General features: G+C 39.2%; 1 protein-coding gene across 10 annotated transcripts in view; it reads right to left on the bottom strand.

Moving 5' to 3' along the window:
- TNS1 (tensin 1) overlaps positions 1 to 27,251 on the bottom strand; it is a 401,394-nt gene that overhangs the window by 92,549 nt on the left and 281,594 nt on the right. For all 10 annotated transcript variants that reach the window (XM_081935971.1, XM_081935975.1, XM_081935973.1 and 7 more), the window contains 12 exons: positions 25,895 to 25,944; positions 24,562 to 24,733; positions 23,925 to 23,975; positions 19,418 to 19,540; positions 14,074 to 14,138; positions 13,055 to 13,138; positions 11,650 to 11,762; positions 10,524 to 10,584; positions 9,071 to 9,146; positions 8,642 to 8,771; positions 5,707 to 5,772; positions 5,005 to 5,121 (listed from right to left, as the gene is read on the bottom strand). In XM_081935971.1, the coding sequence (XP_081792097.1) occupies positions 5,005 to 5,121; positions 5,707 to 5,772; positions 8,642 to 8,771; positions 9,071 to 9,146; positions 10,524 to 10,584; positions 11,650 to 11,762; positions 13,055 to 13,138; positions 14,074 to 14,138; positions 19,418 to 19,540; positions 23,925 to 23,975; positions 24,562 to 24,733; positions 25,895 to 25,944 (1,108 nt within the window). The remainder of the gene's footprint in view (positions 1 to 5,004; positions 5,122 to 5,706; positions 5,773 to 8,641; positions 8,772 to 9,070; positions 9,147 to 10,523; positions 10,585 to 11,649; positions 11,763 to 13,054; positions 13,139 to 14,073; positions 14,139 to 19,417; positions 19,541 to 23,924; positions 23,976 to 24,561; positions 24,734 to 25,894; positions 25,945 to 27,251) is intronic.

Below are 27,251 nucleotides of genomic sequence, written 5' to 3'. Positions count from 1 at the left end.
TGAAACTTACCACAAGCCATAAACATCCGAGGTTAAGTCCAGACTCATCCTAATTTTTACAACTCATCCATTATTATTAATGCTTCTTTAGATATAGAGTAAATGCTTTGTATGAGAAACTTTGTGACCTTACAAGGAATAGAATAAGGTCTATACTGGGCAAAGTTATAGGGGCTATTCACCACTAAGAAATAAAACAAAGTTTGCTGCTTCCCCATGTCTGAATATTTCTACATAGAGTAGAAATTGAAGACAATGCTTTTTGAATATGGAATGTGATTTTCCAAAGGGCTGAAGGCTTTTATTTTAATCTGCGGAAATCTCCAGCTAAATATTGTCCCTAAAGTATTCCCTTCTGTTCTTTCCAAAGTTTAACTGCATCCAAATACACTGTTTTGGATATAGTGTTTTTAAATAGCGATTTAGACACAAGGGCTGTCAGTCCTCTTAAATACTGTTCTTGCCTTGATGAAAAAACAAGGATAAAGAAAACCAAGAGAATGTAACAGTATTCTTTTTCCACAGTATGAAGAGAGAAGGATAATAATTCTCATTCCTTACAATTTGAGACGAAGGAATATTATTTTGGACTGATTCTACAGAGTAGAGGTGATGAATTCAGGCAGGGGAATGAAGGTATATTTCCAATTCTCAATGAAAAAAGCTAAGCTGCATGTGAGTGCATATGAGAATGGGAATTGATAAAATGGAGAAAGGGGTATGTTACACTCCCATAAATGCTGATACTGTAAGAGACAGAAATATGTTGTAGAAAAGTTCTATGATTATCTGCTAGGCAACATGAATGATATGATATGATAATGAGGTTAGAAAATACAGGAAAAGTGATTTAGGGACCCCCAAAATGAATCCTGGCAAATAGAAGGGAAGAAATGGAGGTAGTGGCAGATTTTATTTTCCTGGGCTCCAAGATCACTGTAGATGGAGACTGCAGCCAAGAAATTAAAAGATGCTTGCTTCTAGGGAGGAAAGCTATGGCAAATCTAGACAGCATACTAAAAAGCAGAGACATCACCCTGCCAACAAAAGTATGTATAGTCATGGCTAGGGTTTTTCCAGTTGCAATGTATGGTTGTGAAAGTCAGATCATAAGAAAGGCTGAGCACCAAAGAATTGAGGCCTTTGAACTATGGTGCTGGAGAAGATTCCTGCGAGTCCCTTGGACTGTAAGGTGATCTAACTGGTCAGTCCTAGAGGAAATCAACCCTGACTGCTCTTTAGAAGGCCAGATCTTGAAGATGAAACTTAAATACTTTGGCCACCTAATAAGAAGGAAGGACTCACTGGAGAAGATCCTAATACTGGGAAAGACTGAGGGCAAAAGAAGAAGGGGACAACAGAGAATGAGTCACCGAAGCAGGAGGCGTGACCTTAAATGGACTCCAGAGGATGGTAGAGGACAGAAAGGCCTAGAGGAACATTGTTCATGGGGTCGCGATGGGTCAGGCACGACTTTGCAACTAACAACAACAACAAAAATTAATAAGAGCAGTTGCAGTTTGAGGAGGGAGGGAGGGAGGGAGGGAAGGAAGGAAGGAAGGAAGGAAGGAAGGAAATGAAAAGTTTTAACTTTCCCTTTTTCATTTAATTTATAGGCAATTGCAATTTTACATGAGAATGAAAGAATATTGTATGATATAGAAAAAAAGTTGCAAGGCATATAGTGAAAATGAGAGCAAATAATTAACATTAAAAGAGAAAAATCAGTCATCTTGATGGAAATTTAAAAAATGTTTTTTGAAAATGAAGAGAGCTAAGCAAGAAGCATTTAGCATACTGTATGGAATTTAAAATTACAGTGATTAAATGATTTGAGATTAAACAAATGAGGGAATGGCATTTTAGAGATTTATATGGGAATGATAGTGATAGGTTGAAAAGTGAAATTTCTTATCTCAAGCCTTTAATTTCTTTGGCATAGTATTTCTTACTTCTTTTCTACAATCTGCATAACTCATAAAGGGACAGGATAATAGGAATGTATATATTTATGTGTGTAGTAGTGAAAGGTAAGCCACACACAAAGGATTACTTTCTTCATTGAAATAACAGATATGTATATGTACATCTGTGTGAAAATAATATGTATCTCAAGTTGCCAGGAAAAAACAACATTGTATTATGATCCCTTTTAATCATCCCTGAGATTCAAATGGAAGGGCAATCAACTCCCATTTCAAAGTACACTGAAAATATAAACTGAGATAATATGCATTCTGAATTAAATAGGTTAATATTAGCCACTTAGTTTTTCATTTCTTCAGTTCAGTTAATTGGTTATTATGGTATCATTCACAATATTCATATCTCTATTAAATCTTTCATTATTGTGTTTATTAATATTCATTTATTATAACAGTCAAAGTATTTCATTCAAAGTGCTTTATCTTGATTGCTTTTCAAATATTCTGTTTTCCTTATGGTGTTTGAGTGGATTCCTGTTTGCCAACAGAGGTGCTGAAATCGCTTTCTCTTCTTCTGGTCATTTTAGGTAATGGCACACATTCATATAGCTACAGAGATTTAATTTCATTCCTGTTTCTCTAGACCAGCATCCAACTGGTACTGGATGCCTTAGATGTTAAAAGCATCATCATCAAAAACAACACCATCATCCCCCAGTGAGGCTCTACCTTGACATGGCTGTGGGGCTTGCATGCTCTGAAGAATATGAGAGCTATGGCAGAGGTTCAATGGACAGGTCTCATCAGAGGAGTTAGATGAAAAGTGTTTCTCCCATAAACAATATGGTGAGATATAACTTATAGAAAACTGTCCCAGATCAGTCATCACTTTAGTAAACAAGGATCATGCTAGGTACTGGGATTCCTGGACATCTGGTTACAGAACTCAGGACTGTTGGCTGAGCAGCAGGGCCAGCAGCTTCAAGAAAAGGTGCTCACTCATAGCAAATAAACGAAAACAAAGAAATAATGATTTGCTATTACCAATCAAGTCCAATCAGAAGATGATATCTGAAATGAATGGACCAGTTCTAGAAAAGACAACATCAGAATCAGAAGTAATATAACAAGGCTAGTAGTTCAATGTCGTCTATTATACAAAATAAAGTATTCACAGAAGTAGAATCGGAAAAACTGCAAAGATCTATCTATCTGCTGTTATTACAAGTTTTTTCATTTCAACTTTTCCTCATTCTCCTCCTCCTTTATTCTCGTATTTCTTTGGATTGAACAGACGAAAATCACAAAATACAAATATCTAGAAATAGGAGTAGATTGTGACAAAAGAAAGCAATGATAGTACCAGTAGTAACAAGTGCTTTGGGTGCAATTCCAAAACATCTGGACCATTGGCATTGACACACCATTGGCATTGACACAATCACCATCAGTCAATTGCAAAAAAAGCAGCTTTACTTGAAACAACTTAAGGTACATCCTGTGACGATTGCTTTAACACCATCAAACAATAGCATCTGCCCATCCCAGTTCCTCAGGAAGGACTTGGATAAAAATGCCAAAGCCAATCTAAACATCTGGCTAACTGTGTGACCAACCATAATAATACAATTGCTTGTTCCTGAAGGAAACAACTAATGAGATTTTCTCTGGATGAACTAAGCAGAGGCTAAATCTTCTTAGTGCCAAAGAGCACTGGGGGAGGGGCTGAATTTTCTTACTCTGCAGTGGCTTTGCTGCTGAGTTAGACGTCAGGACATTTCATATTTTAAAAATAACCTTTCAGTGAAATCTTCCTTTGGTTTTAGCAGGTGTTTACACCTACCCAAGTGAAAACACTGAAAACTTGTTTGACAAAGTGGATAGAATGGAAATCTGCTTTTGCAGCAACAGTCTCATAGTTGAATATCCATTACACACCCAAGCCTGCATTCCCATTTTGCGCTATGTGACCGGAATCCAGAAATTATCCCGTGCCAGTTTTCTTAGACCCTGCTTAAGAAGAGGGGAGGGAATCTATGCCATTAAATCCCATGCACTTTGAGGACCATAAACTCACTTTCTCTATATCATAGGAACACAAGGAATCTTGGGGGTTTTTTCCAGCACCCATTGCTCATTCCAAGAACTCAGGTGACAGGCTTCACGAGACATCTTGGCTTTACTTTCTGTGACTTATTCTATACTACTCATCATTCTGGCACTCTATAAACATTTGACTCATGCCATCTGTTCCCCAGGCAGAAGCTTATGACCTTCATGCTGTCCAGAAAATACATCTGTTCCCACCATTCCTCTTCCTGCACTGGCTCCCAGACAGGCTCCGGTTGGAGCCTCTACTATAGATTGAGGGCAATGGCAGGAGCAATCATGACTTAGCAAGTGAAAAAAAAAAGGCAAATAAAATGCGGCTGTTGAGCTTTGCTTACTGGGCACAGTTAATATTGACCCTTAGCAACACAAACCATGTTGGGGGCTGTAGTCCTTTGGACTCTTTTACAGAAGAAGCAAAGTGTAAATGAAATAGATCCAAAAGGATTCTTCTAGATGCAGAGCTCAAAACAATGAGCTCTCCCAGGAAGTATGCTTGCATCGGTTGTGGCTATTAGCATTTGCATTTGCGTATTTCTGTCCATTTGATTTTTGTCTGCTAAGAGGAATTTTATAAAGAGGGCTAAAAATACCTTTTGGGCCTCTTTTGTGCATGTTATTTAGGAAAAAGAGAGCAGGGACCTTTTAATTCTAGCCAATTTGTTATAAATCCCTGTTTTAAAAAAAACTGACTGAACTCTGCTATGACAAGGAAGGATGTTGTGTTTCATGTTTTGCTGAAGTTTTTCTGTACAATCCAGAGGAAGCAGCTCTCTTGTATCAAGTACAAAATGTAAACTGGTGTAACCTTGTGCAATTGAGAAAACCCAGAATGTCTGCTATCATACAACATAAGTAAAGGCAAAGAAACAAATGCTTGCTTGCATGGAGCTGGGATCTATTTAGATGGTGCATCAGGGTGTTTGTGCCTAAAGCCAAGTTACATGCGATGGCAATCTGCATCACCTACCGTCCATGCTGTCTTCACGACGTATATTGAAGTTTTCATAGGAATCCCTGCGGATGAGCGGATCTGATGTGTTATAGTCCACTGAGACGCTTGGGCCATTCTCTAAATGTTCCATGCCTGAGAAACAAGGATAGCATAATTTCAGGATCAGAGCTCTTGGTGTCGGGGCAGCGAGGAAAAAAGGAATAACATTATAAAGCAGAGAAATCAGAAGAAATAAGATAAAAGCATAGAGGGTTTAATCTATACACCTCAGTATGAGAAAGTCAAGACATGAAGCTAGATTAACCAGTTAAGCTATTGAAGCAAGGAGGAACCGTATCTAGAATCGAGGCAATAGCCAAAGAACCCACCCAAGGAGTAAAGAAGTATATAGATCAGGGAACAATTACACACAAAAGTTTACTGTAAGAACAGTAGTTATTCAGGAACATAATGAACTGAATTTTAGTTCACTAGGCAAAGGGAAATGGCCATCCTGTTTGTGAGGACTTGCTGTCCCTTGTAACTCAGCAATTATCTGCTAATATTGACTCTACTGTGGATTTTGAATCTTTCAGTACTGATACAGGGCAAAAATAATTATATCAGGATAACTTATCCTGGCAGCAAGTTTAACAAAACAAATGTAGAATTTCTGAGGCCTATAAATGGAGAGGGGGGAAAGAAAGCAAATTGTGAGTATTACAAAAAAGTAAATACCTTGAATCTTCTCAGGACCATAGGAGAATACAAATTCCACCTTCCCATACTCAGGAAATCGCTCATCTGATTTGTTTTGTTTTTTTTTAAAGAAAAGACAAAATGGTATTCAGTAGGTATGTTCTTTGAACAGATGAGGCATTATAGAGTGGCCTGTGCATAGAACGAATCATACAAGACCATTGTTGGTGATACAATCAGTGTCTAAGCAGAGATAAGAAACAAAGAAGATACTGGGAAGACCAGATGAAGTTTGATCAGCTGGCGATTCCAAGCCTGAATTCAATTACAGTGGTAGGAAGGTAAGGCTCTGAGCAGATTAGCTGGTGGGTTGGCACACAGGGCATGTGGAGAAGAATACATCAGTTTTGCCCTAAATCATCCATACCTCTCCTCTAAATATATTTTTTTCGTCCAAAATCCATAACACCAAAATGCTCCGTTTCCATTTGGCTGGGTCATGACTTGCCCAAACCAATGTCTCCAAACTTCCAAACCATCATGCATTTGTTTTGTGCATGAAGCAAGACAAATGCTCTTGTTCACCCTTCTAAATGTCAGTTTATAAATGTACTCAGGCTGGTAATAGTATAGTGGTAATGGCCCAGTCTGCAGGGCTTGTTGCAATTCATAAGAGATATTGCAGAATGGGAACAGAAGATTCTCCATTTCCTGAAAATTGACTTCAGGGTTCTCATACCAAAGATTATAGCCCTCTCTTTGGCTATTTCTTTGTTGAGGATTTCAGAACTTCAGTGTTTTGTCTGCCTCTATATTCCATTACACAGTCAGCATCGGTTGAGCCAACCCAATTCCAATTCTAAAATGTTTTTTTGCATCTGGACTTGGTCTCTTCCCTTTCTATGTTTCTGACAGGACGCAATAACCATTTAACCCTAACCCTAACCCTTGAAGGGATAATTAGAACTGCAGAAAAAACAATTGCTACCAATCTGACTTCCATTGAGGACCTGTATACTGCATGAGTCAAAAAGAAGGCTGTGAAAATATCTACAGACCCCTCACATCCTGGACATAAACTGTTTCAAAGTCTACCCTCAAAATGATGCTATAGGACAGCGATGGCGAACCATTTTTGGCTCGCGTGCCATAAGTGGGGAGAGTGCAGGGGGGTCGTGTGTGGGCGTGCCGCGCCCATAATGCAATGTGTGACCCCCCAGTGCTCATGCGTGCACTACAGGCGCTCCCCCCCATTTTTACATGCTTTTTTCGCCCTCCCCAGGCTCCAGAGGCTTTATAGGAGCCTGGGGAAGGGAAAACAGCCTCCCACGCCCCCCCGGATGCCCTCTGGAGGCTTCAGGGACCTTCAAGAGGCTTCCCTGAAGCCTTCGGAGCAGTCAAAATGACCCTCCGAGCAAACCGGAAATCACTTCCTGTTTGCTCGGAGGGTCGTTTTGAGCGCTCCGAAGACCTCAGGGAGCATCCAGAGGCCTCCCAGACGCCTTCGGAGCGCTCACAACGACCTTCTGAGCAAACTGGAAGTCCGTTTAGGGCTGGTTTTTTACGCTCTGGAGGCTTCACGGAAGCTCATGAAGTCTCCGGAGGGCCTCCGGGGAGGGCGGGGGGCTCTTTTCGCCCTCCCCAGGCTCCTATAAAGCCTCTGGAGCCTGGGGAGGCCGAAAAATGGCTTTTAAAAAGGGTGAACTCAGCTGGCCAGCACGCGCATGCGTGCTGGCCAGCTAACAGGGCAGCGCCTCACGTGCCCTGACAAATGACTCCGCGTGCCATCTGTGGCACGCGTGCCTTAGGTTCGCCATCACTGCTATAGGACATTGCACACCAGAACAACTAGATACAAGGACTGGTTTTTTCCTGAATGCCATCACCCTACTTAACAACGAATTCCCACAACACTGTCAATAATTTACTAAGACAGTATTACTATTATTCTTCTCTTCCTTCCTAGTATATATCTCTCCCCACTTATGACTATAACCATGTTGCTTGTATCTTTCAATTTATATTTTTATTTGTTTCCTAGTACGATTTGATAGCTTATTAGTAACCTTGACTATCACTAAGTGTTGTATCTTTTTATTCTTGATGAATGTATTTTATTCTCCTTATGTACACTGAGAGCATATGCACCAAAGACAAATTCCTTGTGTGGCCAATCATACTTGGCCAATAAAGAATTCTGTTCTATTCTATTTATCTTGCTTCATGTGCAAAATGAAAAATAAATTCATTTGGGGAACTTATCCTCTTCAAGCATAGACAGGGATTGTTAACAAGGCACAGGAGCCTGCTGTGCTATCCAAAGAAGAATTTCCTTTTGGATAGCATTGGCCCTGGAATGGCGCATGGCCATACGATCATTATTTTCCTCAAGCACTGATTTTTGTCCACTACTGGCAGAACAATTAGAGTAGGATCTACTGTCTGATATTTCAGTGCTCCATAAAAACCTGAGGGGGAAAAAAATTAAAAATCTCCTAGGCTGCTTTTGCAGACTCCTAGACAGACTCCTGCATACCATATAAAAATGACCAACTAGAATCTCATTCAGCAAACAAAAAGAAGATAAAGATGGTAAAATAAAGAGCATGGGGAAATCATAGGCCTAAATACCAACTTTGTTACATGTCAGATATGATCTAACCTAAATAATCCAAAACTACATAGAGTATCTGAGGGTGATAATATAAAACAATGGAATGGAATGTTTACAATCACAGTACATATAATTCCTTTCTGAACGTCTCACAAGTGCTCACTAAATAAAGTGAAATGCCTTCTAAACTGAAGATATACTAAAAATATTGATTTTGCCTCCCAGGCATTCACCCTGGTACTATAGAGTGGACCATTCTAGAAAAGCCACAACTTGGTTACAATGGCCTCCTCAATGTCGTGCATTTTAGTACTACGTGTCACCCACTCACTCTCTTTTCTTGAACAACATTGTCTTTACCTTTAAAGGCATCGTCCAGGTCCTCTTTATTGAAGACAATAGCCAGATCATGAATGGCACAGGTATGGAACTGCACCCGAAAGATTACATCCCGAGTCGGGCTACGGAATTCCTTGTGATAGCATTTCAGCTGCCAGTGAAAGAGGGCATAAAGGAGACAAAATGAAACATGCCATCACCTGGGAACCTACCTGAGAATAGGAATGACTCTAGCCACTTGCAGGAATTCTACACTTGGTGCTGCAAAGATATCCTTTCTCTGCATTTCCCCACAAAGACAGTGAACTCTGCTTAAGTACATAGGAATGCAGACTACAGGTTGCGACATTCTTAAGCCTCTTATTCTGGAGTCTTTAAATAGGGTGCCAACTTTTACAATCTAAAAGCCCACAGTGATAAAAATGAAAGCGTGCAAGTTTTGACTCTTACCAAAATATCTCCCTTTAAGAGGAGTCCTGGTTCTATGGTGATACAGATGCTTGTCTGGCTGTCCCCCTGCACATTGCTATAAAAAGAAAGAAAATGTGGAGGACAATCAAAGCAACTCAATAGCTAAGATTCATTTCATCTGCCAGGTCCAGGCATCAGTCAAGGCGGTGTCATTAAAATGTCAGACCAAGACCAGGAAAACCCAGGTTTCAAGTTATTGGCCCATCACTCTTCCTCGGCCCAATTTACCTCACAGGGTTGTTTGGGGGAATATATGAGAGAAACAACTGCTATGCATAACCTCTTGAACTTCTTGATAATTTTTTTTCTTAAAAGAAGAAACCACTCTGTTATTTTAGTGTGTCTACTTTTGCTTTGTGCTACAATTGCTAAATCATTTTTACTGATCCTGAAACACTGCTTAGATCTGCTGTGATCAGCATTAGAAACTGATCCAGTAGTTTACCTGTAGCAAAAAGGTAATGATCCACAAAAATGATGACTTTCCAGGAATGACCTTATCAAATTTTCTTGTATCTATCCTTCATGCAATCTGCTCCAGAATTTACAGTGAGCAGTTAGTATATCTCGACCTAGTCAGCATTTCCACTTCTAAGCTTTCTGTTATGCACATGAATACCTCAAAAGCAAGAATTTCTTATATATATGTGGACAAAGGTTTGCCAAAATCTTCGTTTCATCCAATATCCTGCTGTTCTTTCATTGTTCCAGAGCTTCACTTGAGCAAATTCATTGAATAAATTCAATTTTAGTTGGTCAATATCAGCCAAGGTAAATTGTGATTGATGGCATTATGATTTAATGGTACCATCTGCTGATTTGAATGGAAGGGAAAGCAATAAAGATGTTGCCCTGTTTCATATATATTTTTCTTCAATAAAGGTTTCATGGAGATTGATTGCATGTATACCTCAAACTGATTAATAAATGGTTGATTTAAATTCAAGTCGATAGAAGAGGGAAATAAACTTTAATCAGTGAGGTTATTTCTTTCTGGGTAACTGAGCCAATAATGCTTTTCCAACCCAACCTATCTCAGAATTTTAAACAATAAAATAAAAGCTAATTCTGCATAACTATCTGTAAATCTTTAGGGAAAAGGCAATATATACGTTAAAATAGCATAAATAAAATTAAGCTGAAAGCTATGAAGAGAAGAGTGGGAAAGAATGATACAGAGCTGCTAAGTCTCCTGAGATTCTTTATACGCTTCAGTTATAATAAATAAATAAATAAATGCAGCCCCAGGAACAGCATGGGTCTCCGTGTCAGCCATATACTCTAGATCAAAACTCAGAATAACACACGGAACTAGGTCTGCAGGATACCACCTCTACTGCAAAGCTCATAGAAAGTTCTACTCGGCTTTGCATCAGGACCGAGAAGAAATCTGAGTGCTGGAAATCAAAATAATAATGGCAACTCCATTTACTAGATTCCTGATGTGTAGACCGGTTGCATTGCCTGATATATCTTGAGGAAGGGCCGGCAGCCTAAGAAACAAAACAGACAGAGAAAAAGGGACCTTCGTTACAGATTAGTTACAGAGAAAGCAACATGAAGGGAGCAAGGCAAACAGTCTCACTGGAGGAGAATGACAATATCCTCCTTGTAACAAACAACACTTGGTTTGTGTCAGTGCTAGAAGTTGTGGGAAGCAGTAAGGCGTGGTCAAACAGTAGGTTTATACTTTATTTTGAGACAGTTTAACTACAGTGTTTAGACACATGCTGGCTGGGCAAATTCTGGGAGGTGAAGTCCACACATCTTCAAATTGCTGTGGGAGACTAACATTGGCTTAATGCTTTCTCTGCTCAAGTCTGATATAGGACTCTGTTAAGTGTCAAAACTCAGGAAATAGAAAATTAAATAAACTAAGATAGCTTTCGGTTTGTGAATTATATGCCCAACATCCAGACCAGCCACAATCAAGTTACAGAGAGAGAGATATTTTGATGAATCAACCATGTACTTTTTAGACTGCTGAAAGCTTAACCTACTCGTTAGGATACAAATTACTCTATAACTGCATTGAGTAAATTGTAATCGTTGTGTCTTTTAACACAGACAATAAACCAGATTTTACACTTCTCTGTTCGTCCCTTCTTGGATTTATTTACTCATACAGCTAAGCTGTCTTTATAGCAACAAAGACTGAAGGCAGTCTGTGGAATAGGAATAGGAAGCAGAATGCAGAAACAGTAGAAGAGGCTTCACCATTTTCAGCTACAAATGAGGAGTGTTGCTCCCAGGAAAGATGAAATCCCTTTAAACACAACCCTAGAACATCCGTAGGAGCAATCCCATTTCCCATCTGGCTTTTTATTTCTATAGAGACTGTACCATAGGAGATAATTCAAGAACAGCTTTCTCCCACTGATTCTTGAAAATGGTGTAGTCCATTCCGTCACTTCACTATGCTTGCAACCGTGTTCCTTTGGAACCCCTCTAGCCAGAAAGGTAGTCAGTGAAGAAAAATAAAAGTTGTAAGGACCCATATGGTATCTTTCCACCCAGTGGCGACCTATAATTGAATGTGTGATGGAAAGGTCAGTTACCTCCTTTGGATTCAAAGTTGGGTATTCCATGCATGATGACATGATGCAAGAAGAGGGGCTTGTTGTTCATTTTGATGGTGCCAGACAGCAGACCGCTGAAGTAATAGACATATCTAGAGTAGAAACAAAAATAGTAGCAGGGTATTTAGATAGAGTCTCTTGGAATATTTATACTTCAATGAGTCACTAGAGTTGAAGGGGACATTTATGCCATCTAAAACTTCTGTGTGGGATTTTTTCAAATATTTGGATGGATGGATGGATGGATGGATGGATGGATGGATGGATGGATGGACGGACAGACAGACAGACAGATGATAGATGATAGATGATAGATAGATAGATAGATAGATAGATAGATAGATAGATAGATAGATAGATAGATAGATAGATAGATATTGATAGATGAGAGAAAGAGAGAGAGAGAGAGAGAAGAGAGAGAGAGAGAGAGAGAGAGAGAGAGAGAGAGAGAGAGAGAGAGAGAGAGAGAGAGCCTTCTCAAATAATTTAAGGATTTGTGGAGGGTGCTTCTTTTAATAAAATAATTTATTAAAATTTCTTATTTTAAGTCATATCATTTTGTGAAAAAAATTAAAATGCATTCTCATATTTTTCTTTCTTTCAATCTCTCTTGTCTTTAGAGCAAACACGAAAAAGAAAAGAAAAGTGAGGTTGCTATTTTCAACAATTACACATACTGTATATGAGTGTAAGAAATAATAATGATAATTATTTTCACCACTGAAAAGACTGCCATAAGAAAGATTCTTCTTCAAAGTTCAGATACCGATATTGAAGTTTTTATGATGTCCTTCAAAATGAAAGGCATGCAAAGAAGCTTTAGAGGCTACAAGTTTGGATGTCTTTTGCCCATCAAAAATGCTGCACACAGATTTTTGTTGGCTCAGCACCACCAAGTGAAATTGACTGGAAATGCATTAGAAGCTGAAGAAAATTCAGTAGGAATTTCAGCATTATATATGTTCTGAGGATCATTATCTGCGTTTGCAACTACAATATCTGCAAACATTAAAGTTTTCCAAGCAAAATCAGTTGATCCTACATTCGTTAAATAAATTTATTTTATGAACAGATGGGTCGTACCTAACTGCAGAAGAAGTCTAGAACCCAACAGAAACTTGTATGTCTTGGAAGCTATTGTTCTGAACTGGGTTATGATTGGGGTTGAAGCCTACTTTATCTCTAATTTTAATAACTATGTCATTTGTTAAATTTTGGTTCTGAACAAGCAATGAATAAAAAATACTGAGGCTTACTAAGGTACACAAACAAAAAGTGTAATATTAATGTGAATGGAGAGATTCCGTGAGTCCTCTGAACATCTCTGCATGTATGTGTTGAAAGCACCATAAAGGGTTTTCCCCAGAAGGAGAGGCAGACTAACCTCTTCTGAGATGGCTGCCCAGCTGGGATCACCTTGTCCTCGTAAAACCTCTTCATGGCAAACCGGTCCAGAGCTTGATCTGCACTGTGGAATAAAGAGAAGTATCAGTACAAGTTCTACTTCTGGGATGATAAGAGTTTCCTTGGGAGTTCTTTCTGCAGTACTTTGGCCCATCCATCCACCATTGTTTGTGTTCAATCACAAATACTATAATTGCATCCATAAAATAACATTTGCTGATTTAAATTTAAAATTACATTGGGCCAGTTTACAAACAGCCATTTAAAGTTAATCATCTCCTTCCAGTCTTTCTCCACCCGGTGCCCTCCAGTTGGGTTAACTAATTCCCACCCATCAAGAAAGTACCAGATTTGAGAAAAGTATTGTGTTTTACGTTTGCTTCTAGACCATGAGATACTGACTCTATGTCTTTTGTAATAGAAGTGTACTATTTTGCTCCCTGTTTGAAGTTCTAACTTCTAGTCTGGAGTGGGGATGGGTTACTTAATTGTAGAAATGCAACATGCCATCCTTCAATCATTAATGCGGTCCAATATTGAGAATAACACACATACACCCCAGTTCAGTAATTTTACGTGTAAATATGTATTTTGTGTTTTCATTTTCCCTCCTTGGTCTCTCTACTTTGTGCTTGTGATTAGCAAAATTCATCCTGTCCTTATGAACTAAATAGAGATGCTTTTTCTAACAGCAAAAAAGGGCTATGGATAAAATCTCCATGCAATTTCCTGATCCATGTAAGAATTTTAGGCAACCTTCTAAAATCTGTAACAATGTCATCTTGTTTGGCAATCATGTCAAGAAGCCTTGGCAAAGACGTGTATTTGTGAGTGTATATTGGGAGGGAAATCAGGCTTTGTCTAAAGTTTGGGATTCTATTATCAAAGTGGATTTCATAAGTTTCTAAATAAGCAGATTTCCAACATCACTACCCTGTCTGAATTAAATCCACTGCTTTTCTAGCTCTTTATAGACACCCCAATATGTAGTTTTCTTACCTGGCTGAAATATTGCTATAGTGCATGTAAGCAGCAATAACAACCCCTGTTCGACCTCTGTTCCCCTGCAGACACAAAGAAAAGTTGAAAGGAAGTAATAAATCAGCATCCTCAGTAATCCTGCCTGGAAGAGGAAAGACTACAGGCCTTGTATCTTCACTAATGCCATTTGGATAGCACTTTCTGAAGAAAAGCGATTTTAATTACATGGGACAATTAACCTTTTGCAGGGGCTGGGCATTAATCTGATTTTTTAAATGTCACCCAGAAATGTGTACTCAAATTTCTATTTGCAATTACGCTTCCCCATACAATGCCTCTAGTGTTGGTCATAAAATACATCAGAACTTTTTGAAAAATTGAAAGCAAATCGTTGATAAACTCCATGCACTGGTGCAGCATAATTTTTTCCCCCAATTTGGTATCTTCCAGCTGTATTGCGATCGCAGCTCCCAGGTGCCTTGTTAACATCCATCACCCGATTAAAGAATTTTGGAAGCTTCAGTTCTAACACGTCTGGAGGGCATCAGGTGAGAAAAGTCTGGTATGGGTGGCATTGATTTGTTTTGAAATTTTAAAAGGTTAAATTCCTGGCAAGTTTCCAGGAATAAACTCCCCACAACATGGACCTATTTGAATGAGAACAGATGCCACCTGGTCTAGTGTCAAATACTAAGACGGATTAACAGAGGCACAGCTCAAGTAAGTCAGCAAAAATAAGCAACCATGAATGTTTTACAGGAAGGCATAATTGAACAATGGTTTCCAAAGGGAAGGAAAATTTATTAAGAGTGCTATAAGGACCAACACATGTTATTATTCCATAAATGTGTCTGGATCGTTGTCCGATGGAGCAAATTAACCAATAGATGGCGCTGCCCCCTTGAATAATAACTGTGCTGGTTGGATTTTGGGGTAGGTTTCGCTATTTCAGAGTTTTCTTCTCCGAAAAATTCTGGAGAAAACCTGTGCACCTCTGTTACTCCTCGAACACAGAGAAGAAGAACAAATTGGAGCATCATCAAAGGGCCATTCTAAAATTAGAAAGCCAGTACAGGTCATCTTTGACTTGCAACAGCTTATTTAGTGCCCATTCGAAGCTACAACAGTACTGAAAAAATTGACCGTTTTTCACACTTACAACCTGTTGCAGCATCCCCATGGTCACATGATCAAAATTAAGACATATAGCATATGTATGATGGTTGAAGGGTCCTAGGGTCATTTGATTCCCTTTCGTGACCTTCTGATAAGCCAAGTCAATGAGAGAACCACCTTCACTTTAAGTTAAGTAGCACAACCATGCTACTTACTTAACAATTGCAGTGATTTGCTTAACAACTGTGGCAGCAGTGGGTTCCGGATCCCGGTGCAACTGGTACGGTGCAACGGAGCCGGGCGTCCACCACATGAACATGTGCAATGTGTGTGCACATGTGCACAGCGCGTGCATGCGAACTTACCGCCTGCAACGCTCCAGCTGCTCGGCGGAGTGTTGCACAGGCGCCGTATGCTCCATGCCTGTGCGCGGAAGCCCCAAAAACCTCAAATACCAGTAAGGAGCACGGGTGGGCCCTCTGGAGAACCATACCAGAATGGTACCTGGTGCTCCCGGCAGGCACCGGTACACCCATATCAGGGTGTACCGGTCATAACACACCGCTGAACTGTGGCAAGAAAGGTAGCAACATGGGGCAAAATTCACTTAACAAATGTTTAGCAATGGAAATGTTGGGCTCAATTGTGGTCGAGAATCTAGGACTACCTGGAAAACACAATGGACCAAGCAGAACATGGAACAGAGTGTGATTGGGCAGCTACATCTATTTCCTTTCCTCCATTCTCATTGGCAGTAGAATATCTCCCTTTTTTTTTTACCCTGATGTGAACTGATGGAGATATTTAGCTCTCCTTTCCTTCCACGCTCTCTTGTATTAAGTATGTTTAACTCATCTCAGCACAAATGGCAGAGGTAAAGGGAACACAAGAAGAAAAGTGATGTATCTGATAAATTGTTAGTACTCTGTTGCAGTTTCCTATTTTTGAAAGCAGGGATCCTATCTGATCCTATTCTTGGGAGCAGAGCAAATATGCGAGCAGCTGCCCCATCATGACAAATTTGGCTGTGAGTCTGTTGTCAGCCTTTACATGTTTCAGGGATATATAACTTGCAGCCTACAGATTAATTTCATGAGGCCCTCTATTTCAAGAGGCTTCTGTGAAAAAATCAATCATATCATAAGTGTTAAAAAAAACTTTTAAAAAAAATCTGTAGTATTTAAAAGTATCTGTAGGTAGTCCTCTATCACAATTGAGTCAAAAAAATCTCTATGGCTAAGCAGGGTAAGTGAGTTTTGCTCGATTTTTCAACCTTCCTTATCACAGTTATTAAGTTGTTTAATAACTGCAGTTGTTAAACTAGTAATATGGTTGTTAACTGAAACTGACTTCCCCATTGACTTTGCTTGTTAGGAAGTTGCAAAAGCTGATCACATGAGACACACACACACACCCCGGACACTACAACCATCATAAATACATGCAGCTGCCAAATATCCAACATTTTATCGCATGACCATGGGGATGCTGCAATGGTCATAACTATGAAAAAAAAGTCAGAAATCACTTCTTTGCAGTGCCGTTGTAACTTCAAACAATCACTAAATGAATGGTAGTAAGACAATGACTACCCGTATATTCCTTTAAAGGTAAAGGTTCCCCTTGCACATACTGTATGCACTAGTTGTTCCCCACTCTAGGGGACGGTGCTCATCTCCGTTTCAAAGCCAAAGGGCCGGCGCTGTCCGAAGACATCTCTGTGGTCATGTGGCCGGCATGACTAAATGCTGAAAGCACATGGAACGCTGTTACCTTCCCACCAAAGGTGGTTCCTATTTTTCTACTTGCATTTTGTACGTGATTTCAAACTGCTAGGTTGGCAGAAGCTGGGACAAGTAATGGGAGCTCACTCGGTTACAGGGGGGCTAGCAATTCGAACCGCCAAACTGCCAACCTTTCTGATCGACAAGCTCAGCGTCTTAGCCACTGAGCCACCGCGCCCCTTTTGTGTATCCCTTTACTCGTGCCCAAATAGACCACAATATCAAAGCATAAAAGACATCAAATCATTGAACCACAGAACATGAAGTCAGAAACAGTCATAATGGTCATCCAGTCCAATCCACAACTCATCAAAACTTAATGTCTTGCATGTACTCACAATCACATAATCAAAGTGATGTGCTATGGTGTTGCAGTTCCCCAGAGGGCGAAGTGTGCAGTTTTAGAAATTTTCCCAAATGCACCACTACCTAGGGAATTTTGGGCAGGAAAGCCTATTACCTGGAGTAACTACTCCTTCCCTATATCCCTTGAGATACATGGAATATACTGCGACCCCTCCATCCCATCCCCTTATTTAATGTTAACTCTCCTAGGATAACAACATACCTACTTTTTCCATTTTCTGCAATTTAACCCAGGGGCTAATATGTTTAACAAAGAAGTAAGAACACACGTATGTATTTATTTCATGAGAAACTTAAACTGTGCTTTAGAATGTAATTGGAAAAAACAAAAAGTTCAAATAATGCTGTGTCACTGGAGTAATACAAATCGCAGAGTAATAGCAAGAGAATGGAAGCTATGACCTCAATACCTAGCAGCTCCAAAAGAATAAGAACAAATTAGTTACAGTAGCCGTAGCAATAGCATTTAGACTTATATACCGCTTCATAGTGCTTTACAATCTGCTCTGGGCGGTTTACAGAGTTATCATATTGCCCCCAACAATCTGATTCCTCATTTTACCGACCTCGGAAGGATGGAAGGCTGAGTCAACCTTGAGCCTGGTGAGAATCAAACTGCTGGCAGTGGGCAGAATTAGCATGCAATACTGCATTTTAACCACTGTAAAAATTGTAAAAACTCACGGTTACAGTAAAAACTCATTTTCAAGTTCTGGCAATGAAGGATAAGTTTCACACAACCTTGGTTGGTGAATCCATCTATTTCCTAGATCTGCATATGAACCATATGACACTGAACCATAAGTTAAATAAATAGGCTGAGTTTGCAAGCAGGCTAAGTCAACCAACAGCCAAACAAACCAAGGTTAAAGCAAGCAAAGTGTGGCCCACTGAACAAATGAGCTGACAGCTCTTCAACCGGCTGCTTACACATGTTACCTTAACACAACCGCAGAAAGCTTCTATTGAAGTTTTAGGCATGTAGACTTAACTGAATGTCGTCCTGGTTTCAATACTCAATTTTTTCTTCAAAATTTTTTGGGAAGCCTTATCTGATGCAGTTGCTAAAACTCATGCTTTATGCCTTTCAAGACTACAGTCTTAAAAGAATATCCAGGGGAGAGGAATCAACTTTTGAACTACATCAAATCCGATATAATTTAGGAACATCTGATATAGTAGAGGAACATCTTTAAGCATAACGATATCAATTAATGGAAGCACCAGCGATGCAGAAGCATGCATAGACCAATCACAAATGCACAGCAAAAAACAATTATATAAGAGTGCTGAATAATACCCATAAAACTGAAAACTAAACAGTGAGAACAGGAAGTTCGGTGGAAAAAGCTGAAAATATTCCCATCACAAGAAAGCAGGGCTGAGATTACACATCCTGTTTTCATCACTATCTGAAGCACAGGCTGAACATCCAGCTGAGGCCAAATCTAGCACAAAGTTTGCAAAAAACTGTGTTACAGTAATCGGGGACGGGGAGGAATACACAACTGTGTGCCTAGCAAATGGCTTACAAGCATGGCAATAGCAGATAGAACATTGCCAAAAATAAGAATACACTTTCTGTTCGTGGATAACAATTCAGAAGATGATTCTTTAGCCATAAGCAAGACAGTTACAATCAGGAGAATGAGGGAGTCCTCCTAGCCATAAACAAAGCTGGCCTTGAGATTACATGCACTGGTCATGTATTTGCTTTACAAAATCAGAATAAAAACTATCCAGAAGCTCCTTTTGCCAGGTTCAATCCGTTTGCTAAATCAGGGGTCACCAATCCCTGGTCCGTGACCCAGTACCGGTCTGCAGCCCATTGGGAACTGGGCCGCACAAGCGGTGGGCAAGTGTGTGAGCGTGCGAAGCTCAATTTGCACAAGCAGCAGGTGCATGCACAAAACCATCCTCTCTCCCCACCACCACCGCCACCAGTTCTGCCGCTGCTGGTCCACGGAATTGGAAAGGTTGGGGACTCCTGTGCTAAATGTTATTTGCCTTAATTGTGATGCTTAAGCAGAGGCAAACCCCCCCCCCCAGTTCTCTCTGCAACCATCCTCCAAGGATTTCCCTTTCTTTCCTCTCACCTTATTATGCAACACTACCACATTGTGTGGGTCAGCATTGAGCCATGTGTCCATGGCCTTGCAGATGCTGCATATCTTCTCCAGGGCAGGAGTGTGTAAGTCAGGCCACCCGAAATCCAGGACCTGTAGTACAAGGAGAAAGAGGGGTTCCATACGTGAGAAGAAAGACATAAAGCTGTTATAAAATCATTTCTATCTTAAGTTCTTTTAGTTATCAGACAACAACTTTCACAAGTTGTTCCAGAACACAAAATCTGCAGGATTGGTTCCACCATTACTCCATCACTCTGCTAAACAAATAATTCCCTCACCACTGTCAAACTACTCACTAAGGCTGCATTGCTATTACTATTAGTCTTCTCATCGTTCCTATCACCCATCTCCTGCCATTTATGACTGCAGGAATGTAACTTGTTGCTTGTAACCTTACAATTTATATTGATTGTTTTCTCATTGCTTATTTGCACCTTATGACTATTATTAAGTGTTGTACCTTATGATTCTTGACGAATGTATCTTGTCTTTTTATGTACACTGAGAGCCTATGCACCAAAGACAAATTCCTTGTGTGTCCAATTACATTTGGACAATAAAGAATTCTATTCTATTTTAAGACAGCTATTTTCCAATTCTTTATTATTATTTATGATTGTTGACAAAGGCATATTTTGGATTTTCTATTTCATTCATTCAAGACACAACTGTGAATCATTTCTTGCCTGGGTTGGCAAAAGAGGGCAAGCCAAGTTATGCGGTGACAAACATTAGCAGCCCGACCACTCTTAGGGATCCTTGCTAGTAATTGGTGGGGCACCTTCTTAACCAGGAATGAAATTAAGATGCGGCACCTTCCCTTGTAAATCAAGCTGGATCAAAACTACATCAACCTTATCTTAGAAATTTGTTGTCCCATCCCCCAAAAAAAGTTTAAAAAGAAAATAATAATAATAATGCACATGATCCAGGTGGATAATATGAAATGAGGATCTTTTTCCTTGAAAAAAGAGCTCTCCTCGGGAATCGTTTTCATTTCAAATTACACACACAATTTTAAAAAGTGGAGCCTTGCCTAATTCCTTGGCACTTTCTCAATTTCTCTACACTTAATCCTTGCTGGGAGCATCCCTGCAAACAGATTCTATGCAAGAATAGAGAGTTGCATGCCACAAAGATGTTCGGCATGCAGGGAATGTGAAGTTGTAATTGGAGATGGATAGATGGATTTCACTGGCTCACTTTTAATTGCTTTTGAGACTTTCAAAGCGTGTTTGACTCATTTCTTTCATCAAACTGTGATGGCGGAATTCATGTGAAAATTAATATTAAGGTTCTTCCCCAATAAAGACATATTTGCATGGGATTTCCCCTAATGTGGGTATTTTGATAAGATAATTCCATCACAAATTTTGAAGAAGTGCTAAAAAAAAAGAAGGGTCATTATCTTTCAGTTGGCACACCAATACATTTTAGGTCAGCTAATAATAAATGTAACGCCAACCATGGTTTGTTGGTTTCACCATGCTCGCTGCCATAATGTCACAGAGACTTTAATTGCCAGAAGCCATCAGACTATGATTACAGTACTTTGGAGATTGCCAAGGTTTTTTTTTCCCCCCCAATCCTTTTGATCCTGGTTTGAAACTATAATGGAATGTGAGAATGACCTTGGAAGATGGGAGGAAGGGAAAGATGCTGCCTGGGGAGCAATCAGATAAAAGGGACGGGAGCCCGCGAATGAGTAATGGGCAGAGAAAGTCTTAGAAAGGATCTTCCCTAATTTAACAAGCAGTAAAAGAAAAAAGATGGTGGGAGATTTGTATTTTCAGGCTTGCAAGATTGATGTCAACCTCTTAAATAGACCAGACAGAAAACATGACCAGATGAACTAAATGTATTTTATTGCAAGAGGACATTAACAGAATATAGCAGGTCTGAAAAAAAAAATCTTCCTCTTTCTCTTCTTATGACCTGATAAGTTAGGGTGGTTCCTTTCTAAGTTTTTCCTTCTGCCTGGTTACTCATTGCTGGCTTTCTCCCCCTTTTATTTGATCATCCCCTAGGTAGCATCTCTTCCTCCCTTCTCCGGTCTTCCAAGGTCATTTTCTCATTCCATTACAAAAAAACATTTGAGACTGATCCAGGCAATCTTGATTGCTTGCAGAGCTTTTGCTTCTCTCTTCGCTTCCTTCCAACTCTTCCACACATCCAGCAACCCAAGCAAGGGGAGCAGGAGTGAAACTGATCAGAGTTAATTAGCTATAAACTAACTAGAACTCTTAGTTTCCTTCTGGGTGTTTTCACAGCTCATCAATTTCCAAGACAGCAGCTTCCTCAAAATGGAAATTTCCTGTCCATGGAAATGGCAGTGGTATATTAAGATTTTGCCCAATAGTGAGTCCTTGGTAACAATCTTGTTTAATCACCAGGGGATATCTTAAGTCAAAACCAGGACCCCATCTTCATCTAGTAACTTTATCAGTACAGTATTTTGTCAAAGGAGCACATTATTTTTTATTAGTTGATTGAAAAGTACAGAAAGCAAAGGAGAATCGGCATTAGTTCTAAGTAAAAATGTAACTTCCTTCTCAGAAAAGCAACTACTAATCTTAGACCCAAAAGGTGCTTTTTTCAAGAGGCAACTGGACTTTCTGGTTTTTCTTCGAAGACATTTTGCTTCTCATCCAAGAAGCTTCTTCAGTTCAGAGCTGAAGAATTGGATTGGAACTGTCAAATTGCAGGCAGCTGGCAGTCAACGGAAGTAACCTGCAGTACTGTACTCTAACCACTGTGATACCTCGGCTCTAGAGGGGAAGATGAGTGTTGATTGACTCTGAACATGAAAACTTCTGTCATGACATCTCTGAAGATTTAGCAAATTACTTTCCCATAAGCTTTGGGATTTGTTTCTTTAACATTGAAACAATGAGGTTGTTTGAAATAAATAATTGAATTTCTTGCTCGAAATGTATTGTATGAAAGCAGAGTAATCAAGGAAGTAAATGCCATGAAATCCAATGTATAATTCATCTCACTTTTCCATGTATTATTGCTGCATTCCACTCTAGAAAAAGGCTTGCCTTTTAAAAACCCGTTCCTCTCTCTGCCTCTCAGTCATAGTGTTCACCTTTCATTCCTCTTTTCTGTTCCTCTAGCTTGCTAATTCAGTCTGAATAACCTCTGGCCATAATCACCTGATAAATATAGTGGCAAACCTAGATTACAATGCTAGGACCATTTCCAGAATTTAGAGCAGAGGCAAGTGCTGGCTGTAGCTTGAGGAACAACCTCTTTGGATGCCAAAGACAATGGCTACACAATGTAATTAATGGCCAAAAATGAATGGGATACATCTAGAGGAGGCAGCTCTCTGTGATTACCCAATTAGGAGGCAAAAAGTAGCTCAAGAGAAGTGGAGTTGCTGCCTTGGCTGTGGTCTTAAAAGACTGTAAGTTTACAGTAAATGAAATTGATCACAGCTTCATAGTTAACATTAACTTTTTAGAATGTAGTCCAATGAATCATATGTAAACAGTGGAGCCTGTTTCTTCATTTCAGGGTCTGAAAAAAATTATAGCCCTTCTTTTGCAGATACTGTGTACTGTCTAGCTGTCAAAAAGATGAATACAGGAAAATTTGCACAATCAATGTACATAAATCTACCCACGCCTTCCTTGGCAACTGAAGCCACTTATTTTATTATTCAAAATAGCGACTGGAATCAGACATCTTCCTTTCCTAGCAAACATTGATTTCTCCATTCTGAGAAACGGTTTGGGGTTTTGGAACCTAGGTTCCAAAAGCTGATTTTTCCTGAATTACAGAGTGCACACAAATTCATTTTCACTGAGTTGTCACTAATGGAGAAGGAAGAACACGTTAAAATGTACAAACTCTAGCAGACCTGTGACATTTTGACTCCTTGCGGTTTCATGGGATTTCAGATAAAGACCGCCAACCTCTTGCAAAATGTTTGTAACATCACATTAAGTAATTTTATCATGAGGTCCTCCAGACATACTGTATTTCTGGCTACAGGTGTCCACAGGTGCACCCCAAGGTTCTGATGACGTCCAATTTCAGGGAATACAATACCTGTTTACGGAATGTATTTCATTATTCGATGAGTGAATAAAGTTATTTTTATTTACTACTTTATTTACTAAGGATGAAAGAAGAAGATGTGGTGGGTGGGAAGAAATCAAAGGCCATGATAAGGAAATAAATCCATAGGATAGTATATGTAATGTACTTGGTAACTAATTTGTAGCTGTGAAAAAGTTATAAATGAGTTTTTGTCCTGGACCAGGGGTGTCAAACTCTCGTCATGTTGCCTTCATGTGACGTATTGCGACTTTTATCCCTTTGCTAAAACAGGGTGGGTGTGACCAGCAAGTGACACATCTGGCCCACGGACTGCAGGTTTGACACCCCTGTCCTGGACCAGTTCTCTTTCTCATCCAACCACACTACTGGAAATATTATTTGCTTAAGTAACAGTCCACCATACCTTGGAATGCAGCTTGCTGATGTCATGCCTCCTCTCTGACAGATTAAGAAGCTAAGAGAGAGAAGAGAAATTATACAAGATTAGAAGATTCAGCTTGTGAGGTATACCTTGGGCTTTGTACAGAATGGTGGAAAACACCCAAACAACAAAAATACATAGTTTCAGGTCAGTGAAATACCTACACACAAAATTTTGTCCTTCCAAATTTTCAAAAACTTCAAATATGGGTTTTTAAGTTTTTCATTACTGACATCACCAAGCAGTCTAATTATATTGCATGCAGCTCATTGAAATGAAAACTGAAAAGAAACTATAGCAGACAATGATTTTGTTTTGTTTTTAGGATCTTGGCCCTGTTAGAGTTACCTCATAATAAAACATAGTTTTCAGAATTGATAATAAAGGTGAATGGATGAATTGGCAAAGGAATGCCATATCACAAAATAACAATTCATGCAAGAACGATAATTAGAGAAAAAATAAGTTCTGGAAAAATTCCGGTCAGTATCCATAAGATATTACAGTACAACTCTTTTTGGAGTGAACCACCAAGACAGAATTCCAGAAAACATTCCCTTCTTGGAAAGTTTTTTAAAGCAAGTTATGAAATTGAGTCACAGCCTTCCAAAGTTCTTACCAAGTAACTGTCCCCATGCTTGGATTTAAGCATTTGAGCCACCTCCTTCAGGTTGCTGCAGAAGATTTGTTCTTCTGACAAACTTGCAAAGTTGACAGCAATTATCCGTTCTGTGACATATACCAGGTCTAGTTCACAAGTGTCTTCCATGGCCTGGTTTAGGCTCAAGTTCCTAGGCCAAAGAAAAACAACTGAATAATCAACAGTTGAGATATAAGATGTTAAGTTGTGAAGGATTTGCCTGGGTACACATCAGCAAGCACTTTTTTACTTTATTGTGTTGTCAATTCTAAAGTGTGTTCTTGGAGTGTTAACAAGTTGGCGTCTCAGATTCTGTTCTCAACATTTTTTTTTCCAGGAAAACGTTTAATTAAATTTCCTTGTAAGTACGTTTTTGAATCTGAATTGGGGAAACAGGATACTCCTTTCAAAATTACACTTTTCTGCAAGATGATATTTGTAGCTTCCATTTTTAATTGAAATGCTGGTAAATATAGATCACTTTTCCATAAAGAAGTATGGCTGGGATTAAATAGGATATGAAACCAAGGGATTCCCAGAGATCACCGCAGAAGGGATAATCATTTCAAGAAGTCCTAAGGCATTATAGGATGAGGAGAAGGCGACAAGGGAAAATGAGGAGGGTGTGCAGAGTATATTGCCTTGAATTCCTGATGGTAAATCAGAATACAAATCTAACATGAATACATCAAAATTAAGCCATTTGTACAAATGGGTAGCAAAGAACTAAACGCAACAAATAGTCTACTAGCACTTATAAAACTATTGTGAGACAAATGTTGCTGAATTAGAGACTCTCCATGAAGTAGAATAACATCTACATCCATGTTCCTGAACCTCAGCCAGTTTAAGATGTGGATTTCAGCTCCCAAGTTTCCCCCACCAGAATTATTCATTCAACAATTGTGGGAGCTGAAGTCCACACATCTCAAAGTTGCTGAGGTTGAGAAACACAGATCTATACTAATGGTTCTGTGTAAGTATAAAATTCATGGAGGACAAAACTTTCGGGTTCTACAACACATCATCTTCCTCCAGAGTTGAAAGTAGTGAATAGTACAGAATAGTAATTGCTGGAATTAGAACTGTTGGTGCTATAATGTTCATGTCCTCCTGTGGGTTTCCTGGAGACATTTGGTTGACCATTGTGGGAAGAGAGTGCAGCTTCACAGTCTAATCTGGTCTTTCTTACTTTTGTTTTCCACATCAATTTACAACAGGGTTGAAACATAAATGGTACTAATAGCACAGTGGTTGGAGCTCCATAGATAAGATACTTTGTACAAAAATCTTGTCAACTCTTGAGGTTTACCTTGAAGGTTTACGTTGTGCCTGCATAATTTGAGGGGATCTTGAAAATACCTAAGGTAGAAAGATTGAGAGGGAGATAAAGAGGGAAAATGTCATATTTTTTCCATCACAGATTAACACAATTAGCAGAAAAACTGAAGAAATCGAGCCTCTGCTGATTTTCAAAACCCCATATGAATAGCAAAGATAACATCTGATGTGTGTTGGGATAGGAGGGGTTGTGAATTTGAGGTGGCTCATAAAAAGTACTATAAATCTCCACTTTGAAAAACATCCCATATTCCCTGGTTGGAGAATTTATTTTTAAAGTGCTGTTTTCTCATTTCTCTGGAGTTGCACAATTGCATAGTGTTGCATTTCATAACATATTGAAGATGCTCATCAAAGATAACACAGGAGAAAAATCAGAGAAGTAGAGAAAATAAAATCCAGAGCAAGTCCCAATTTGATATTCCCATCTGTATCACAATTCGAATAGAAGGTATTAAATATATTGGGGGGAGGGGTTGTTTCAATAAGATGCTCATACTTAATTACAGATCTTTTCTGCCAGTGTCCCTAGAAAAGTGGAGGGAAAATGTAGACATGAAAAAGGAAACTATGCTAGCTGATAGTAGCATAATCTCTTAGCAACATTTGTGAACAAGGAATGGAGATAAATCCAGTTTTTTAAAAGACTTGGGAACTTTATAAGTTGCAATCTTAAACTACACTGAACAAAGCTCCCCTTTACAGTTAGCGTTCCTCTGAAGAATTCAACCTCCGGTAGCATTTAGAGATTAGAAGTGGGGGAGGAGGATTGAATGAAATCTGGCTTCTAGATTTAATTCTAGAATAAACCAGGAAGTACTGCAGATTCAGAGAAGGCAATTTCACAGAATCCTTTAGATCTCTCCTGGAGAAACATGATCTTACTAAGCACCAGTAGAATGCATTATAATACATAACAAGATCTCTTCATGTCCCTAGAACTGTACTCTGCTTTGCCTTATCCAAAACTTTCCCAGAACAAAATATCAGGAGGAAATGTCTAAATTGCTGGAGCAGGAAGTTTCTATTTATACATTGTTCCCATTTTTCCCCACTCCCCAAATACCTTGTGTGCTTATTTTATTCAGTAACTTTATAACCCCAGCAGGAAGACTAAGTGGGGGTTCGAATTAAAGAAATACATGAGGGTGTATGAGGGTGTATACATATGTGGGGTTAATTTATATCATTAAAACCAATCATTTGCTTTCATATACTAGCTGAATTATAAGTAATCATATAAAGCAGCGAAGACAAAGGAGCATGATATATAGAAAATACAATAAATTAAAAATATCATTAACTTTATCCAGTGATTCATACTTTTA

Source organism: Natrix helvetica, assembly GCF_964273705.1.
Source record: "Natrix helvetica genome assembly, chromosome: 1".
Lineage (NCBI taxonomy): Eukaryota > Metazoa > Chordata > Lepidosauria > Squamata > Natricidae > Natrix > Natrix helvetica.
Note: the sequence above shows the minus strand (reverse complement) of the source record. Positions and strands in the feature narration are given on the sequence as shown.